The sequence below is a fragment of the Balearica regulorum genome, chromosome 18, assembly GCF_011004875.1.
Source record: "Balearica regulorum gibbericeps isolate bBalReg1 chromosome 18, bBalReg1.pri, whole genome shotgun sequence".
Classification (NCBI taxonomy): Eukaryota; Metazoa; Chordata; class Aves; order Gruiformes; family Gruidae; genus Balearica; species Balearica regulorum.
This window is the reverse complement of record NC_046201.1, coordinates 4,685,782-4,706,448: the sequence shown is the minus strand read 5'-3', so window position 1 is coordinate 4,706,448 and position 20,667 is coordinate 4,685,782. Positions and strand designations below refer to the sequence as shown.

General features: G+C 39.1%; 1 protein-coding gene across 1 annotated transcript; it reads right to left on the bottom strand.

The window, feature by feature from the left end:
- Positions 1–170: 170 nt before the first annotated feature.
- UTP6 (UTP6 small subunit processome component) lies at positions 171–12,177 on the bottom strand. The gene is made up of 19 exons (XM_075771012.1): positions 11,821–12,177; positions 11,637–11,721; positions 11,050–11,091; positions 10,874–10,966; positions 10,162–10,209; positions 9,309–9,372; positions 8,634–8,752; positions 7,955–8,032; positions 7,439–7,520; positions 6,130–6,211; positions 5,318–5,499; positions 4,404–4,483; positions 3,649–3,726; positions 3,296–3,475; positions 2,467–2,547; positions 1,546–1,655; positions 1,397–1,463; positions 1,024–1,096; positions 171–454 (listed from the first exon to the last, which is right to left on the bottom strand). The coding sequence occupies exons 1-19, from the start codon at positions 11,910–11,912 to the stop codon at positions 297–299; spliced, it is 1,794 nt and encodes a 597-aa protein (XP_075627127.1). The 5' UTR covers positions 11,913–12,177; the 3' UTR covers positions 171–296.
- Between the last annotated feature and the right edge of the window lie 8,490 nt (positions 12,178–20,667).

Below are 20,667 nucleotides of genomic sequence, written 5' to 3'. Positions count from 1 at the left end.
GAGTGTAAAAGCTGATGCATTATGACTATTTCAGCTGAATGTTTAGGCAGGAGGACGAGTCTGCTCTCAGAAGTCTCAACAAAGAACACCCTCAGAGACGCCTTTGCTTTCTCCTCTAACTGTGCACTTGAACTTATCCCTGGCAGAAGCAACACTACAAACAACTGCAGTGGGGGGCAGATGATTTTTTTTTCCAGATATGCAAGAGTGTACATATGATCCAGGCACATAGTTACCTTTGTACAAAGAAGTTAAAAAAATATCCACACTGTCATGTTGTAACTATTTATAGTTTTTCATAAATGTCCAGTTTGCAATAAAGTGTATTTGGAAACAAAGTCTTCCACCAGGTCTCCCTGCAACATCTTCATAGCTCGCCAGTGAATGCTCCCGCAGTTTTCTGGTTTGCCTTGGGGATGACTTAGCTCCTCTTTGACATAATCCAGCCAGAGATCTTTAAAAGAAAAATAGAAGTTCTGTTTAGAATTTGATTGGATATTACTTAACAAACATACCAACACTAACCTAGAAACCCTCTTTTTGCAAGTGCCCATAAAGTTAACACGACAAGGTTTACTTTGTGAAACTACAATCCCTTGCCCCTTGAGGACCAAAAGCCTGGGTTCTGTTCCCAGCCGGACCAGTGATGTCTTAAGAAATAATGCAGCAGTAATTGAGCTGTTTACTTTCTTAAAAGGAATACTGCAGAAATCTTGATTATAAAAACATAGCTCCCTAGTGTTTGCAAAACCAAATTAAAGGTGATGCGCATCTCTTAAGCCAGCCACTGTAAAAACCTTCTTTGCTAGTAGTACTGCTGAAGACATCCCACCGTGAATGACGACCCTGGACTGAGTCGCTGCAGTGTCATGCACTTCATGGCACAGAAGTAGTAACCATCACTCTGTGTGACAGCAATCACAAAGGCAGAACAAACAGCTACCTTTTGAAATGGATGGAAATAAAAGAGGCAGCACTGAATGAATAAACAAACAAACAAAAACCATCCCAAAATCTCCTTACCAGAATCTGTTGAACCAAACTCTCTCAAGGCACGTTCATAGTATTCTCTCAGATGAAGCATTTTGCAGGATTCCTAACAAAGGAAGGTATTAAAAGGCCATTTATTTTGTACAGAAGTGAATCTGCAGCTTGATTAGATTCTTACAAAGAAAAAGAGTCACGGTAATTACACACGCGCGCACACACACGGCCAAAGATTAGTTACCATGGAACTTGGTTTTGTACCACATGCTATGAATCAACATCGGAAGGCAAATATGAACTGATGACAAACTAATGACACTACTCATAAGCCTTCTGTTTCTTATTTAAATCCATAGTTAGAAGCGTATTTTACAAATACAAGAGAGTAATTGGATATTCAACAACTTACTTGCTCCTTTTCTATTTGGATCATCTTCCTGAAGAAGTCAAGCGAAAATGGACGATTTTCACACAGGCTGAAGTAAAAACATAAATAAGTTTAGACTTCAAGCTTTTTAACATATGCCCTAGAACAATCAGGTTTGAAGGTTTTGTCACCTGGTAAAGACTCTTTTAACTTTCTTATAACCACCATTTCTGTAAGTCCAGTCAAGATACTTTTCTTTCATAGTCACAGATTCAGCAGGAGTTGTGGCATGTAAGGACCTCTGCAAGTTTAAAAGAAAAAAAAAAAAAAACCCAAGCCAACCACATAAGCTATAATCAAAAAGCAACAACGGAGAAGAAACCAAATAGCACCTTCTCCCTAATTAGGCACGTGACATAAAGCAGATCTCGTGAGACAAAGTACTGGACAAAAGCATCTCAAATGATGTCCAAAAGACAGCATTAGGTAACATCCAGTATTTTTCAAATTAAAATGTTAGTTGTAATCTAAAATACATGTCTCCTCTAATATTCCATACAGCTGGCAGTTGGCATTTCCCTAACATCCTTCATGCAGAGGGTTTCACAATGCTCTGCAAACAACTGAAGGCAAGCTATCACCTGAAATATGGCGGGGGGGAGAAACAACTCAATCCAATATGCTAGGCAAAGAGGAAATGTTTTGCCCTAAGCTATTTCGGGAATTTACAGTGAGATTATTTGTTCTTGAGTTTTCTGTAACAAGGCTGATGTTTTCACGCAGATTGGAAAATTCTCTTTTCCATGTTCAGAAAGACATCTGAAAATACAGCAAAAATTCTAGAGCACAAAGTAAAAGACAAGTAAGAGTCCGTCATTGGTTGTGCTTACAAACATCTAGATGTCTTAGAAGCATGGGGACAATATTTGTGCTTATGAGCCTATGTCCAACTGAGTTTTGGTAACGTACCTCATTTTACTTGCAATGCTTTGATGTCAACACATCCATGAAGGAACTGCAGTATAAAGTATTTGTTACATGTTCCACTCGCACACATTGTTCCTGATTATTTACACACCATCATAAAAAGTAGACTTCTATTAGCTAAGTACCTGGTAAAGAGCTTCTGTTTCTTCCTTGCTGTTTGTGCCTTCACTCCATTCCACCCAGAGTGTCCATAATGTCACAGTGTCCTACAAGTTAAGCAGATAAATCAAATGACGGAAAAAGTGCCTCTGATTTACAGAAACAGACAGCAACACATCCACCAGCTGTATTACATCCACAGTATTACAGCTGCCGTAAAAAATGTCCTTTAGATATAGCTCTTAGAAAGACAACTTTGGACTGCACACTGAAACCACTTCTTGTTTCTTTCCTCACTTACAGGTCAAATACTACTTAGCTGGACAGCTGCAAGACACATTGCCAGGGATGACAGACAGTTCTCCTGCATCACTGAACAGCACAGTACAAAGGTAACTTCTGAGAACAAGGAGGAAAGAAACAATCACCTCCTTGTTTCCTCTCCTCGCTCCTTGCGCTCAGGCTTTGAAATGGAATAGTAAGAGAGCACATAGCTAATTCAAGGCTTGAAATACCACACACACAAACAATATGTCAGGACACTGAAGAAAAGGAAACACATTTTTCAAGGCACAAAGAATACCAGACTGCTAGAAGAGTATGCAAAATGTCACCTGTGAGCATTCAAACTTTAAAAATGTGAATATAAAGTGAATTTGCAATTCCCTAATGCTCCTGAATGCAATGTGCATGTGAAATGTCAAGTTCTTATTTTTGACCTTAAAAATGGTTAGGGACTTTGAATGCCTTGTAAAGGAAAAGAAAAAAACAAACAAACAAAAAACCCCCTCAAATAAGTATCAAAGGTTTCCAGCCCAAGACTAATGCATGCAAGTCCATTAAATCAGCACAGACCTTAGATTTCACATGCTTAATGGCTTCTTCAAAACACTGGGTCACATCCTCACTCTTCAGTTGGATCAGCACCTGCAGCCTCATCTGCCACATCTCCACTGACAGGCTGAAGCGCTTGGTTGCAGCTTCTGCCACCTCCGTAGCCTTCTCGGAGAGGTTGGACTCCAGTAACAGCTGAAGCTAAAACCCAGCAGATACAGCTAATCACCACAAGAGATTTACAATACCTTCGTAAAAAAAGCAAGGCTTTGAACACAACACTGCCCATCTTTCTATCTACTCAAAATGGTAAAGATAGGCACGCAAGCAATGCAGGACGGTCTCACAATCAATTTTTCTGTGTCAACTCTTACCCACTGCTTATAGAGAGCTTCTGGCAGCAAGCTGGATTCGTGGGCTTTGTTGAACATGCTCAGTGTCCTCTCCAGCCTCTAGAACCAAGAGAGAAGTAAAAAAAAAAAAAGCATTATTCCTGCATATACCAGATCCCAGCCTTAGAAGAAGCCCAGTGGATTAGTGTAGCAACATGTCACTGAAATTATGTATCTAATGCTTTAGGTACCTGCATACATTCCAAGATAAAGGGGCAATTAGAGCATTTGAATTACACTTCTTCCTTAAGGAACAAAAGAACAGCATAGTAATGTTTTTTTACTGTATTAAAAGGGAACGAAACTGCACAGGATGATTATTTAATTCACTGAGTCACAATCAAGCATAGACGCGTTACTAAGGTGCCCATGTGCCAGCATCAAACTTTACTCAGGCTTATTTGCAAGTCATTTTAATTCATGCTTTTCTTTGAACAAGCACAAGTTTGCAGGACTGTTAGCGAACATTAACAAGTCTGCACTCTGAACTTCCCTCCAAAGAGGTCACTGTACTGTCCTGACAAGGCTGGTTTATGCCCAAGTTATTCATGTTCAAGCAGGCCACGTGTAGCCTGGCAGTAAAAGCAATCCCCTCAGATGGAGACGAAATAATTTTTAATGCTGGCTGCAGTATGTATTTCTGATAAAATGTCAAAATATATTTGCTCATCTAAAAGATTACAGAAGCCAGTAAAAATAAGGATGATTTGTTACTATGATTTCCTAATAAGCTTTACCTTTTGCTTTAATTCTTCACTGTTGGTTTTCCTGTTATATCTCTCTAAGCAAAAAGTGATGTAGCATTTCCACATGTCCTCTGTAGAATCAAAGGTATAATATCACACTTTATAGAATCACAAGAGTAAGCACAAATATTTGTCTTTAAGGAACACAGAGAATCCAAGCACTGTGTTAATGCCAACTTTGTTTTAAAATGTTGTATGATAGAAGAGGCCCTACATTTATAACATTAACATTTATAAACAGCTTCCCAGTATAAGCTGCAGCCAGTAACTCTTTCTAAAGAGCATCAAGCTTTAGTTCAGCTGAGGCTTCAGCACCCACTGTCACTATTGATGTTCAGTGCACCCCTTTGCCTGTAGTGTTCGATGGGCCTGCAGGAGTGAGGACGCTCACAAGCAGTCGAGAAGATCCTTGCCTTCACAGGATACATAAGCAGCAAGTTTGAGTCCACTCAACAGATAGCCCCTTGATAGCCTCCTTGGAGAGTGAGGACAATGCTAGATGTTGAAGTTGGGTACCCATTCAAAAACATTGCTTACTCACAGCTAACCAGCAATATACTTGAGTTCTACCATTTCCTTTATTTAGGAAATTTTCTCCATTTACAACTCCCAAACCTCTATTCATTTGTCGGCTTCTATTCTCCTCACTGGTTAAATCAAATTAATAAAAGCAAACAAGCAACAAAAAGCACTTTTAGTTAAGCAGCTCCTTCAAAAGCATAAATGCATTGGACAATAACCCAAATAACCTATAAAATAAATCCCAAAAGGTACCATCTAAAACCTGTGTGCCTTCTTTTAGGTATGGTAGAGCCTGCCAACACCTACTTCAAAACTTTCACAGTATACAGTATGCTAAAATACCAGGAAAAAAAAAATGTTCAAATGCAGGCAGAACTTTTCACCTGTTGGGACTGCTCTCACAGCTTCTTCAAAGACTGCACAGCATCGTTCCTCTCTTTGGGTCATTTCAGATATTTTCATCTGTTTTGTGGCATGTTCTGTGGCCTGCAGGGACCCCAGCTCCAGCTCCCGACGGGCCATGTAGTCCCATGTAAGAGGATCATCAGCATACTTGGTCTGCAAACTAAACACACCACATCTGTAATACCCCTCAACTGCCATTCTTCTTTTGCAGGTATGTTTAGAAGGGTTGTTACACCAGTATAGAAATGTACTTAATTTCTAAGTAATCAAATGCCAGAGAAAAAACATTTTACCTTTCCACAAGAAAAAGCCAAAATATTAGTCTATTTTGGTTTTATGATTTAATATGGATATTCTGCAGTAATAGCATGAACTAGACAGGAAGCTTTCAAGAGAGATCTTTCAAGAGAGAAACAACTGGAGAATCTAAAGATGCAAAAGAACCACAAAGTACACTAGGAAAATCCACAGTTCCTGCAGCAAACGTATGGAAACTAAGTGTAATACTTATTCAGCGACAATTGTATTTTATCTAGATTTTTCTTAGCAGCTTCTCAAAGCCTTTTCTGAAGTTGGATACAAGAATCCTTTTCTAAAGGATATGCTTGCCTCATGTTTTGTTTTTCTTAAAGGACTGCCCATAGGCCTTAACATTCTATTTCCCTACAGGAACAGCCTTTCACTGTTAACCTGTCAGCCCATTATAAATTAGAGAAGTTATGAGAAAATGTTTCTTAAAAAAACAAAACAAAGTAATTAAAAAAAAAATCAGAACAAAGCCACACCTCACCTTTCAAGAATTTCTTTTTGCAAATCTTGTGTAAAATCAAAGAGCTTTGCAATAGACAACACAGCCAGATGGAACTCAACGCCTACATTTCAAGAGGAGGAAAACAAAATATCAAGTGGAATATTACATCCATTGCACACTTTGCAATTCTGTATCTTTGCAAGCTTTTGTCAAGATACAGATAACATTTAAGTCCCTAGATAGATCCCCCTTTCTTTTTCTATAAATCTCAGTGTTCCACCCATAAAAGCCCTATTTTATGATGCTGATTGTCTGACTATATTCTTCATGATTTCATGCTACCCAGTTACAAAAAAAGGCCGTGAGGGGCAGGGCATTCCAGACTCCAAAGCGATAAACTAGTCCTGTCCTGACATGCTTATAGATCCTTTCAGCTTGGTTCCACTTGCAAATTTAATCAGCAGCTCCTCTACTCCTTCATTTGACTCTGCCATGAAAACGCAGAAGGCTCCACGCTTGGGACAGACCTCTCCAAAGCTGCACACAGGGTATGTCAATGAATTATAGCCATCCATCCTGTATCTCCGTAACTTAACTCTGAGAATGCCAAGTGACATGACTCGACATAATTAGTTCAGTGATCAGCCATTAATCACCTCCTTACTTTTAGGTGCCTATAAATCATTTGCATACCTATTTATTCCAGTATTTCTCCAGGAACTTAAATTAAGCCAACTCTTTCTGTCATTTCCTCTAATGTCCTTTCTCCCCTCTCTACTTTTCAATGCGGCTGTTATATTTTGCCCACTGTCTTCCAAAATATCCCCATCTATCATGGTTTCTCAAACCTACTACCTCTGCTACTACTTTGCAGTTATTTTACCCAATTCTCTCAACAAAATAGGTCCATTTTCCCAAGCCTGGTTAATTTAAAACCATCTAACCTGTTTCATTATTAGTCTGAATTCTTACTTCTCTGTCACTACTGCTGTCTGATTAGCTGTGATCTAATGTCCAGTAAACAACAAAGCAAATAGGTACACAATTCTGAACTGTCTGCCCTTTGTTTTTTTAAAACAAACAGTTTTGACACCATAAGCCCAGCACCTCTGCACTTCAGCCCAAAAGTTCTTGTACTGGAAGAGATGTCAGCCTGCAGAAGAGTTATGAAATCAGAACTATCAGCACTATCAGTTTAAACTTTAGCATTATCTAGGTTCTACTGAAGAAATGGTAAATTTGAAAATATCTTGGTGTGTAACTGGAGCTAAGTCTAGCTGTATTACATACTGGAGAGCTGAGTTAAAGGGGACAAATTTCCTATTAAGTACAAGAAATGTTAAATCACCTTTAATTTTCTGAGCAGCATCCCTGTAGATTATGCGAGCCATTTCCCCATTGAGAATCTCTTCAGAATAATTGAATTCCCCCTGCAATATCAAGCATAACATCAGGAAAAGTTTTTTCAATTTCTCAACTACCATTTTTGCAAACATGGAAAAAAACTGTATGAACGAGATATTAATGTTTTTCTTCATCTAAGTCTATCTAATTTGCACAACTCAACTAAATAGAAATAAGAGATAGTAAGTTTAACTAGTCCTTTCCAGAAATTACTATTAACTTTCAAACTGGGGGATGTAACAAAAGAATTTACAAACGTAAAGAAAAATCAACGTATGAAGAACTTGAGCTGAGCAGCTGCCAACACTTGAAAAGCTTAACACAGGCACAGGACACGAACAAAAACTTTCTCTAAGCTGTTTTCAAACAAACCATTAATACAGATCGCTTGAAACTATGCATTCAAATGTCTGATATGCAAGTAGACAATCTCTCTTAATTAAAAGTTTAGCTGACCTACCAAGTCCATCTTTGCTCGTTCAAATTCTTTCTTTTCCTTCCTCTGTTTTTCAGCATGCATCAGCTCCATTCTGAAATACTGCCGAGAGAGAATAAAGTGAAATTATTGTGGGGGTGGGGATAAATCATAAAACATCTAAATCCACAAACGTGGTAAAACAAGCTCTATCCGAGAAGCTACAAATCAGGGCTTCGCAAACACTCCATATATGTCCAAGAGTCTTGGTTTGTAAAGGTTTGTGCATATAGCTATCTGCCCTACATATTTACTCAGAAATTTTCCACATGTAGAAATTACCACTTCATAGTCATTCTTTAAACCTTAACTTGCCCTCAGAGAAAGTCACGATCCCTAGCAAAGGCTAGGGACGCCAGATCTAATCCAGGGAACTATGACTTAGCAGAGCTTACAGCACTTTAAAGAGGGAATGCTGACACATTTATCTATCAAGTGTAAAACCCTCACTTTGCACGTATCAATACAGGATTTGCTAAACAACTGAAAAATGCTACCAGTATAAAGTACCTTTTTTTTTTTTTTTAAATCTTTTTGACAACATTTCCCCACTCACGGGGAAACAAGTTTTTTCCAGTTTTCTCAGACTGATCTGAGAAATATGTTGAACTAATTTACTCTGATTTATCAAACAACTAGTTGTAGAAGAAAACCAGGAACTCACTTCTTGATAAAGTTTTGGGCACTCTGGATGGAAGCGCAAAGCACGAAGGAACAAATGCCTAGCACTTTCTGATGAGAGTTGTGTCTCCATTTCCCATTTTGCTGCCATAATCCACAGTGCTGCAATAGATGACAGAAATAAATTCATTTTGAGGCAATGGTCATGAGAACCCATTTTGAAGCTACTCTCCAGGATGCACAAGTTGGTTTTTTTGTTCCATGTACCCACCCCAACATAATCCATGAGCTCAGCAATGGAATAAGACTGATTATCTCTCATGTAAAACCAAGTTAAAGGACTAAAATCTAAGCAGATCCAGAAAGTTTAATTTGGTATAGCTACAGATCCAATTAGGCACACTGATGTCTTTAAAAGCCAAGAAGCAGCCATGAGTATTCAACAGGTTAAAACTTGCACAGGTTAAAACATTTACCTAGTCCCCAGTCTACCTGGGAAATGGTCATTCAGACCATGGGGACTCCCACTTCACATCACCTTTTGACTGCTCAGCACAATCCCTGTCAGAGCCTTTCTCTCTGAAGTAGCAGCAAGGCAAAGAAAAGAGAGTAGGAACTTTTACCCCAATAGCTTGAACTGAGATCTAGAAGAACTTAAACCAACACTAAACAATCTATATTCAGTCATTTATGCAGCACTCACCGTTGTTTTATTTACCTGGTTTATTGGGATGAATGGCCAACATGGAAGAAAACACCTTACTAAGTTGATGTTTTGCATTCTATAAAAGAACAAGTTTTGTTTTACCCATTCTAGTACCGAACTGAACCACCAGCACCAAAGTTTCATTATGAAAGGTTACAAGTTGTAATGCAATTGTACTAGAAAAGACACATCTACTTTATCTTCAGTAGAAAGTTTCTCATATTTGTTCAGTATTGATCAGCTTTCAAATGCCACCAGACTAGATTAGCATAATGAACTCAAACGTTTCTGAACTACACAGCTAAAACAAATGTTGCCTAAGTCACAAACCCATAGTCTCACTGACCACTTTTGAGGTAAAAACTGCATTTTTCTTTGGCCACTTGCATTACTGTGACAAGGTCACCTTCTTCAGTACAGGAAGGACAATGACTGAATGCTACTAATAATGTGAAGACTTGCACAGGTTAAGTTTACAAAGTACAGAATTGCCAGAATTATACTTTTCAGCATAGCCACTACTGAAATGTGATTTTGTTCCAAACATTTCTTCAGACAGGTGATCCATTCATTCCAGAGAAGGTATAACCAATATTATGATTCTCCCAAATCAAATGGTAGTCCAGATTCAAAGCAATTAGCCTCCCCTTTGCCACCTGCAAGCATCAAACTTCATACTAATTCATTCTGAGTCAAATTCTACACTTACCTCTATCAGTGAAAATCCCAGGCAGCTCCAATAATACTATCAAAATTATTTCAGTATTACAGCATGTGGCAGTAAAGTTTGTACTCCTGTCTTGTAGGATGCCTGATTAAACACCAGTATCTCAAATCAGGTAAGATTAGCATTTTGAAAACTCACCCACTGCTTGCAAAATGCAACATGTGAAAGCCAAAGCTGGAGATCTTCCTGTTGGAAATGCAAGGGGGAGAGAATCAACCCTACAATAAGGCAAGCACAAAATCACTTTCATATTGACAAGCAAACAATACGCTCTTGGTATGACAACTTGGCATACAGAGACAAGGAATTTTGAATCCCAAATGCCCTTTTTTTCCCCCCAGATCTTCAAATTCCTGCAAAACATGAGAAGAAAACCAACCCTCTCACCTCAAGACACACCCTCGCAGCCTCTCCAATCAAATCTATGTCACACTCAACAGAGAGCTCATTGTGATGGTTCTAGACACACATCATTCAAGCTTTACCATTAGATGTATCAACACAACCTTTTCCTAAAGCAGCTGAAAGTTCTTTTCATTCTGTTTCTAGTCCTTGCAACCACACAAATCAAACTCATGTGGCAATACATGGCTCTAGACAGTCGAGGACTAATGACTCGGAAAGGACAAAATATTGTTTGTGTACAAAACCAGTCTATCTGGTTCTACTTCTGATCTACTTCTAGGCTACTGCTAACTGCAAGACCAAACATCTACTTCATTTTTCTATTACACTCTTATGTATTATTGCGATTATTCAGTGACAGTGATATCTGGATTAATTTTTACATCACAACATACCACAATGGTATTTTTCAATCTATCAGTACAAATGAAAGAAACAAACTTACTTTCCATTTTCCTGTTGCACGGTTGAAGAGACAATGGACTCTATGCAGAATAGAGTTCTCTATCTCATCCTTCTTAAATGAATATCCAATGCGCTGGAGAAAAAAAAAGTATTAATTTTATGACAACAGAAAAATTAACATAAAGTATTTGCCCTATAAGTAGTTGACAAACTTACTGCTCTTCTTTTCTTGATCAGTTCCAGCAGATTAATTTCATACTAGAACAGGGAGGAAAAAAACATCTTAAAAACAAATGAGAGGACACATAACGGTAAGGAAAAAATACAGATAATTTTATATAGCTAATCAGATGAACAATAAAAATTAAATCCAGGAAAACAAGCAACACCTTTTTAGCCAGATCACTATATTTCTAAGGCTGACTGAAAGCAAGCCTGAGTATTTGTATTGCACATGATATTTCAGTCTTAAGCTGTCAGCACCCCACATATAAGTTAATCACACTTAATTACAATTTGCACAGCACATCAGGGAACTGGGGTCTCTGCACCCCTGGAGAGAGAAGTAACTATAGGAAAAGGTCACCACAAGAAAGAAGACTCTCCTGTCCCAAACTCAGGCACCAACTCCCGGCTATGCTTCATGCTCCGGTGTGTTGATAAAGAGCTTATGCCAAGTGAACACCAGGTGGGGAGAGGCCTCAGGAAGCAGCCTGTTTCCTACGTGGGAAACTACAAAATCACTTAACTTCTGAGCCGGATCTACCACGAGAACTAGCGCGCCTGCTATCAGTACAGCCTACCTGAATATAATTAATAAAATCCTCCTTCCGAAGCGCTCTCCGCTGTATTTTGTACTCCAGAGCCGAGGCTTTCCTCAGGACGGCCCTGCGGGAAGGGGAGATCGGGGAGATCAGCGAGCGGAGCAAGCCCGGCCGCGCCGCGTGCGCCCCCAGTCCCGCCGCCGGGCAGCCAGAGCCGCCTCACCTGATCTCCTTGCGAGTGAACAGTCCGACCCGCTCCAGCTGCTCTAGCTCCGGGACGCGGTCCTCCAGCCGCTGCTCGATGCGCTCCGCCATGGCGGCTGCAGCGCAGGGGCCTCACTCGTGCGTGTGCCCGGCCCGGCCCGGCCCGGCCTGGCCCACCCCGCCGCCAGTTCCGGCCGCGCCGCCCGCCGCCTTCCGGGGCTGCCGCTGCTCTGCCGCCCCCTGGCGGGGCCGCCGCCCCTGCGCGGCTGGCCGGGCCGGGGCGAGAGCGAGAGGGGGCAGAAGCCCGGCAAAAGGCGAGCCTGGGCCGGCAAGAGAGCAAGTACAAGCGCCCCGGTGACTGCTCAAACCGGTAAAGGGTTCCTAATGGCTTTGGGTGGGAAGAGTCCCGTGGCCAGAGGGATAAGCTTCAACATCTCAGGAACCCCGAAAATGCTGGGTGCTCTCCCAGGGCATCTTCCACACCCAAAGGCGATGCATGGCACCAACCCAGCCTTGGGTGAGGCAACATCAGCCTGGAACCTTTGCAAGCACACCGCTTCCTAGTGGGATTCCTCATGGGATAAATGGCTCTTTCCCTCTCACACAGCTCTTCTGAGAAAATTAACAGAAATTTACTATCACCTGCTTTTATTGTTTTTTAAATGAGGGAAGTCCCAGGGAATCAAAAAAATGGAGGTGTGAGAGAATATTTTTGGAAGAGTTGCTTTAAATATGTATTGTCAACAGCAGTATCTTCTGCTTTGAGTTGTCACTGCCATTGCTGAGCCACTGGGAAATGGAACCACACCTTCAAACCTGCTCTGCCCTGCTGTGATGAATAGTCCCTCTTGGAGGAAAAGGCAGGAGCTGTGTCTCTGAAAAAGCAAGCAGAAGGGGATGAGGCAGTGGACTAAGGGCAAAAGGACTTCTGGCACAATATTTTTCATATATAATCCCAAACGAGCTGTGGGTGATCTTTCCCTTTCATTATAGTAGAACAGCTTAAAAAGTGTTGCCAAATACAGAGAACCTGAGCAAGTGACTTGTGTTAAAAATGCACATAAGACAAAACACTTTACAAGAACTATCAAGAGCAGCGGTAATTTTTTTCACGTGCTATGCTTTGGATTCATGGTGGTTTTTCTCAATATTGGATGCCAACTGAAAAAATAAACAACGAATTCTTAGTGGGAGAGGTTCAGCAACTTTTCACTCTGACAGGAAATAGTGACACTGTTTTCCAAGAAGTGATCAAAAAGGAAACAGAGAGGCACCATCCAGCCACAAGACCAAGAACTACAAACTACTGAGTTCAGAGCTTGGTGGCCGAGGCAGCTCTGTCGTCGTGAGGACAACAGCAGCTACTGAGGTAGGCTGTCCACCCCGGAGGCTCCCGTGTCCCACACTGAACTGCCAGAAGCTATGGTTTTGCATATTACAGTGCTATCAATTCACCTTTAATGAATTATACTGCATTTGACTTTTTTTGAGCTACACCAGCTCAAACTGATTCTTCTGTAAGTCCACAGACTTTACTAAAAAAGGACTTATCTAAGTACTAGTTAAGGACTAAACTGAGCATTAAAAGTAGTATTAGCATACTGAATCGCTAAGCAAGAATGGGATTGCTACACTTGATTGTTTAAAACAACTTCATTTACTTTGATATTTGTGCATCTGATTGCATGATTTATACTATAAAAGTATTCTGTATTTAGAGCTTATCTGTCATGGTGCACTTAGATCACAATGTGTAAATGAGACCACCACATACAGTGGCAGAGTCCAAAGCTTAAAAGGTGGATGTCAGTCATTACCTGGAAACCCCTGGGAAATCCTATTTCCATCGTCTTGCTCTCCTCATTCTTTAAACACTAAGCTCCCCTTTGGCTGAAAGCCAGCAGTAACTGCTAAAGAGACACAAACAACAGAGTCTTCTCCTGAAACTGTATGGTTGATCATTCTACCAGTCTCAAAATATTGTGATCTGAAAATAGTCTGAAAATATTTGTGATCAACCATCAACCTACAGTCTGTTAGGAACTTTGAAACTCAAAACCTACCACCAAACAATCCATGAGTGTTTTAACATAGATGACAGAGAAGTGTGTGTACCCAAACGGGCAACAACGTCCACCATGAATTGTGCCTCCAGGAGAATTCGGTCTTATGCACATTATCTACCAACAGGTCTTTCACACATGTGAGAGTTACTCAGACTATCCATATACCAATAACATTGTGTGTCCAGCAGTGCCTCTTAGGGCATTAAATCCCTTGTTGGCATTGTCAAAGCACCACAATATCATCCGATATAAGCACATAGGCATAGCACAAACCACTCCGCAGGACCCATCACTGTGGGACTCAAAGGAAGAAAGAATGGTGTGCACCAAAACAATAGACTCCCCAAGTTTCTAGTTTAGGGGCCTAGTATTTCCCACTCAAAAACACAAGCACAGAGCGAGTAACAATAACATTTAAAATACTGAACTTGTTGATGACCTCACAGGATTATTTAAAAATAAAATAGACCACAAACAAATTGAAAACATTTTCTGCCCCCTCAGATATCCCTCCTTTTCTGTAAATGGAAAACATACAAAAGTAAAAATGCCTTTCCTTTTCTTCCCCCAGCAAAACAATCCTTAGAACAATTAACATAACGGACTGTCAAAAGTGCTCAAACCAAAGTGACAAATGCTATGAGTGGCAGGCAAGCCCAGCCCGACCCACCAGAACACTGCATGCTGGATTTGTCATGCAAATCAAAATGAAACCTGACATGCCCTTTGTTCATTTTCCTTTCAAAAAAATCTACTTTAAATGCCTCCCATGTGCCTTGTTTTGGAAGCTGACATTCCAAATGCATCAGTGCAAATTAAGGGAGGGATCCATTACCAATAAAGACGTTGTGATGCAAAGAATTTCAACAAATCTTATTGGGAAGACTGGGAGACAACTGCTGCAGCTTGCACCTGTAGGGTCACTCAGTTTGCTGCTGTTGCTTCTTTTATGAAGTCTCTTTAGAAAAACTCCATCAGTAGGTCCTTGCAGAAGTTCTGGCAAGCTGTCACAACTTAATATTTATCGTCTGCAAGCAATTAATATATTGTGAATTAGGAATAATAACAGTGGTTTTGCTTTAAGTCTTACCTATGTTAAAATATGTGATGGTTAATGTGCATAAGGCAAATTTAAATTATAAATTAATTTAGATAGATCTTGTTTATTTCTGCTATTTGACTACCTGAGTGCATAAAAAATTACAGATTTTTAGAAGATGCCACCAGATGTACAGTATTTTACAGTTAAATTATACTATATGCAGATGCCTTTTAAACAATGACAGTGATGTTCTGACCTCATGAAAATAACTGGGAAACTTCCACGGACTTCAACTGAGCCAGTGGTTCATCTTTAGGGATGCATTTTTAACAAAGCCCTCAAAGCATTTACTGAGCACGTGGGGCTTTGGTTTAAAAATAAATGAACACATCTGTTAATAAAGCAGCTTGGAATTTACTCTCAAAAATAGACTAACCCAAAATTTGATTATATTAACTTCCCTAGTTTTATAATCAAAACAATTTACATGACGATTTGGGTTTGCCTCTGCCAAAACCAGCAGTCAATCTGCATAAACAGTGGTTTCATCACTGCAGCTCCACTCTGAGCCTCCAAAAATTTATATTTAAGACTATGCAATCAGTCAGTTGGACTGCTCCATACCTACTTTAATACTAGTACACATATGTAATACTATACATACTATGTACCTGTTGTGGTTTAACCCAGCAGGCAGCTAAAACAACCTGAGGAAACCACAACGCCGTCTTACACAAATGTTATTTTTTCCATTCTGACAAATGCTTGTCTTTGTCAATGCATTGCTTTACTCTTGCAGCTTGTTGGCCCTTACACTACAGCATTAGATCTGAGTGCTTCCTAGAAGTTCATTCATTCACTCACTTCTTCAACCATTATTGGTTAAAAAAAAATAAACATGTTCAATGCCTTAACAGAACTTTTATCCGACAATTTACTCTTACATATAGTGTCTCAAAAAAGGCAAGACGTTTACTTTCTTCTCTGCATTGGCTCTGAACTTGAATTTTTATAGATCAGATTTTTACTTCTACTCATTTTGAGGCATTCTGTTCCTTCTCAGTTGCCCCAAGATCTGAACATCTATACACAGGGAATTTTCACTGAAGAGGAATGATGCTTCTGGAATCGTGTCCTTGCCAATTCACATCTGGTACTCAGTACAAAATCCATCTGTTTATTCAGGGTCTCCAGGGGCTTGTACAGTAGTGGCTATAAGTATGCCTTTTAATTTGATTTTGTCATTTGGCTGGTTAGTAAGTAGTTGACAGTCTGTCTAAATGCAGCAGGGCAGTTATAGCTAGTCAGTCATCATATTCTAGTTGCCAATTCATAATCCAGTGGAATGCCAGTCACATTTCAACAATTTAAAACTGTATCAGTCATCTCCTCCATACTCCCAAATTGTCAACACGATGAAATGTGTTGCCTAATTACCTTTAATTTAGTATTATTTCTTGCATGTACATTTGTATTTAGGATTGTTGCCAGAGCTCTGTAGAGCAGACTCATGCTAATCTTAATGTACCTTACTAACCTGTCTAGGTTTAAAGAGTAGGTGAAATTGTGGCATGACCTTGGGTGACCTAGCTATACCATAAGTAACAAGGCAGGTAAAGATAGAACTTCCTCGAGCAAAGCCTCATATCTTTTAAATGCAAAGACGTCAGTATCAGACTCAATTAAACTGGTATGCCAAAGGGCATAAATTATGCCACATACAGATTTATTTTGCCTTCCAAAAAGTTTAGGATTGGTCACAATTAGCCTTCTGCTATGTTTCTCACCTCCTTCTGCGGAGATGTGTTTAGCCTGGTAAAAGTACTTTGACCACAGTCATGGCAAAAACCAGTAAAACTACTTCTAGAGTATGGGTAATTCAGATAATAGGGTGCAGAATCATATAGTCCAAGCAGCATTCCAAAACCAAGATAAACTCTTGCAAAAGCCATCTGAAGCAACCTCTAGCATATAAAACCACAGATAGCATGCTAAGTTTGGTATGAAACATTTAGATGTGTGAATTTCTCTCATGTGTGAATTTGGTACACCTGTGCTAATGGAAAATATTAGGAAAAAAAGTTTCTGCCCTGATCTTATCATGTAAGTAATTGCTGATGATAAAATTCAAAATTCTCTTGTCAACCTGTACTCATTTTAGCCACAGAAGAAAGAATTGATCCCTGTTCAAACTTACCCCTTACTTAAAGCTGAAATTAATTTAACTAATTAATTTGAGGTTTCATTTTACTGTCTATTGAAATATTTGTTGATCCTCTTTTTTTTTTTTGATTGATCGAAGCTTTCATTCTTATACTGTCAACAGACCTTTTGGTGAGAAACTTCTATTTACATCTGTAACTGACTTAATTCTCACATCTTCCCAGCAGTTTCTCTTTGATCTCTGCCCTTCTCAGTTTAATCATTAAGTCTATATCAAAAGTTTTTCAGTTGCCGTATCTTTCACAGTTTCCGGGATTCAATTTAAAGAATACAATTCCTGAAAGTTCACTTAGAATTATTTTTTTATAGTTTTGCAGTAAGTACTACACATGCTGGATCACTGAAATTACAGGACGGACTAGCATGACTTCTGTTTCATTACCATGCATTAAGCATTTAAACCACAAGATTTGGCATGAGTTTTTTTAGTGTATTTTGTTTGAAATCGTACATTAAACATATTCTAGTGTGGGTGGGCTTTTTTTAATTTATCATGTACAGGAGGTCTACAGATTTTCTATAAAAAAGGCAAGCAACTCTGGATTAAAATATTAAAAGCCTACAATTTTCTTTTCTGAAGCTCAAGTTTAAAAAGGGGGCTCATGACAAAGATCCACAGTTTCTCTGAGGACAAAAGGGACAAGAATTTTTATACAGCTCACTTCAAGTACCTTCAATTTTTCGAACAATTACAAATTTGATGAAGACATTCAAAATGAAGGGCACAGATCAACAAAGGTCAATAACACTACCTTGTTTTGTTTCAGCAGACACTTCCTTCTGATTTTGTTCCAATCTTATATGAATAAAGATCTTGGGTTATATTTTGCCTTTAAAACTAAGTGGATGTTATCCTGAACTTACTGTTTTTACGTTATAAACATTTTTTTAGTTCATTGTATGAGATATTTTTTTGTAATGAATGTTTTCACTGTTAGTACATTTCTGGGCTTACAGTTAAATCATCTTAAGAGATCTCCTACCTTTCTAGAGCAAATTAATATATTGGGCCTAGGCTTTTCATAATGCTTTTGAAACAATTCTGGTATTTTTAGTCCACTATCTAAAAACTAAAGACAAACACTACTGCTAAAAAGCCACCAAGCAAAAATAAAAAATTAACTGAAAATCAGGAAATAAATTTCACTGTAGAAGAGTCATGAAGAATATATTAAAACATCACTAAGAGAACTCAAAGAAACAACTCCTGAGCACACATTTCTAGTAAGCAATAATGACTAATAATTATCACTTATTGTTCACCATATGAATGCAGAAGATAGGTGACTTAGTGGTGCAAAACATACTGTGCATTCACTTTTCACTCTCTACAATAACTCAAGACACGCAAGCAACCTGCTCACTGAATGCTGAGCATTGTGGCTGCATTAAGATTCCCTGAGGGCCAAGTTCCTTGAGTACTGTGCTCCCAGAATACATTTGAACGGCTCTGTACAAAAGCAGTCCCAGCCAAACACATGAATGAGAATCACAAGTGGCTGCTCTGTCAATCTTCCACACATGCTGCATTCATAGCTATACATCATGATACTTGGATTGCTATGTCAGATCTTAGCTCTTCCCTTTGCCATGCTTCAGTACAGTTGTCCCCTTACAGTAAAGTTTATTTTCTCTTTTCTTAGTTCCTGGCTTATAAAAACAGGGCAGCACTAGACATTAACATGCAGAAAAGCAAACTGAAACTGAGAGCTACCACCCCAACTGCAATACGATCCTGCCATCCTAAACATCCCCGGTACCCTGCCTATCTGCTCTCACGCTGCTACCCAGAAAGCTGTAGCTACTCCCTTCCGCCAGTTGCAGTATTATGTAGCCTCTGTTTACAAGAGACTGAGAAAACACAAAGCGGGAGCTGACTTTTGCTTTCCAAGTAGGTAGGGAAGAGTAGCTTATCTAATAATTTCCATGACCTGTTACTGCTGATCAACATCAAATCAGGTTGAAAATAAAGAATATGAACTGAAAAACTAATTAATAACTATTGCAGATGAAATTAACTCAGCATCTAGTTAAGTTTATTCATGTAATTGAAAGAAAGGGATGCTACTGAAATGGATCTGTATTTGCAGTACAGTGATACAGCTATGGAACCCATATCTGCCCATCTATGCATGACTATTTTTGTTTGTCTAGGTTCTACAGCATTTATGCATTCTCACTTCTCTCATGGAAAACCTGGGTTTGGTGGGCTGGACAGAGAGTGGAAAGGAGAACCTGGAGGCATGAAAACAGAGAGAAGTACAGTTCTCAGAGTGTGTAAGGCCTCTTCCATGCTGGATGCCCTTGAATCCCACTGAATGTGCTCACTAGCTGAAAGCCAAAATAAAGAAATGCAGCTACCCAGTACACTTGCTGAGGGTTCGTTATTCTCAGCAACACCCTGAATAGCGAACTTCAGTTCCTCACCACTGTGATATAATAGTGCTCCCTAATAAATACTGACATTGGCTTTCACAATGGCCTGAATCTGTAAGCAATTTTTAAAAAAGATTGACCAAAAGTTTATATTCAGCCAGTAAGCACTAGTCTTTTATTCCAAAGTTTATTTAAAATTAAGTTCTCAGAAAATAAGCTAGATCTGTAGCAGTGTTTAGTTAGTTACTAACAATCGCTATAGACCGACCCATGCTTAGAGATGTGAGGAAAACAGTGTAATTGTACCCACAGAACTTTATCATTTAGACTAAGCTCCAAGCATACAGGTATTTATTTCCTCTTTAAAAAATGATTTACTTTGTAAATATTCCGGTGCTGAGATACAGTAACTTGGATGACTGGAACCTGGAAAGTTAAGTAGTGTGGCTATAGGGGTACTACAGGCAACCAAAAAACCCGTGTAACTATGAAATGAAGAAAAAATTCATGATGTGGGATAAAATATGCATGCACTTCTTCATACCTATCTGAAGAGGCAGAAATCACTGCAGTTTAGCCTTTCAAGATGACAGGAATGCTGGGTACGTACAGGTTGCAAAAAAGCTTCGGAAAAAGAAATTTACAAGTAGCATATGCTTTCAATCTGCAGGAAACAAATCTGATCTTTCGGATATCAAATGCAAATCCCACTAACAGTATGCGAAAACAAGAATGGATTGGCCATCTAAGACATAAAATCTGATATACTACTTCTGCTTTCACTACCAGGAATTTGTTCCAACAGCAACCGTGGTTTGCAAATTATTGTTTCTTCCATTTAGCAAATGAACTTATTAAACTGCCCTTTTTTGCATTATTGTAGGATATTTTCTACATTTATAGAAAAAAATACACTACTTGTCATCATATTTTACTTAAGAGTTGGTATCAATTTCACTATACTATATTTCACTGCTTGTCTTTTTTAGACTACTTTATTAGAAAACACATTTTCACTGGCTTTGCGGATACGCTGTCATTTGCTAAATATGCCCAACTTCTTTCTTTTACCTGGTGTGTATATATATACACAAGAAAATGTTTTTAACAATTTAGTTTTTAATAAATGCATCTGTAAAATCTATAGCGGTCTATACTA

What these genes read in the sequence shown, in the direction of transcription:
- UTP6 (XM_075771012.1), bottom strand. Translation starts at nt 11,912, where the DNA reads ATGGCGGAGCGCATCGAGCAGCGGCTGGAGGACCGCGTCCCGGAGCTA. An exon ending in CATTCATCCCAATAAACCAG is followed by an intron (nt 8,753 to 9,308) that starts GTAAATAAAACA and finishes CATCTATTGCAG; the next exon opens with CACTGTGGATTATGGCAGCA. An exon ending in GTGAAGAATTAAAGCAAAAG is followed by an intron (nt 3,727 to 4,403) that starts GTAAAGCTTATT and finishes TCTTGGTTCTAG; the next exon opens with AGGCTGGAGAGGACACTGAG.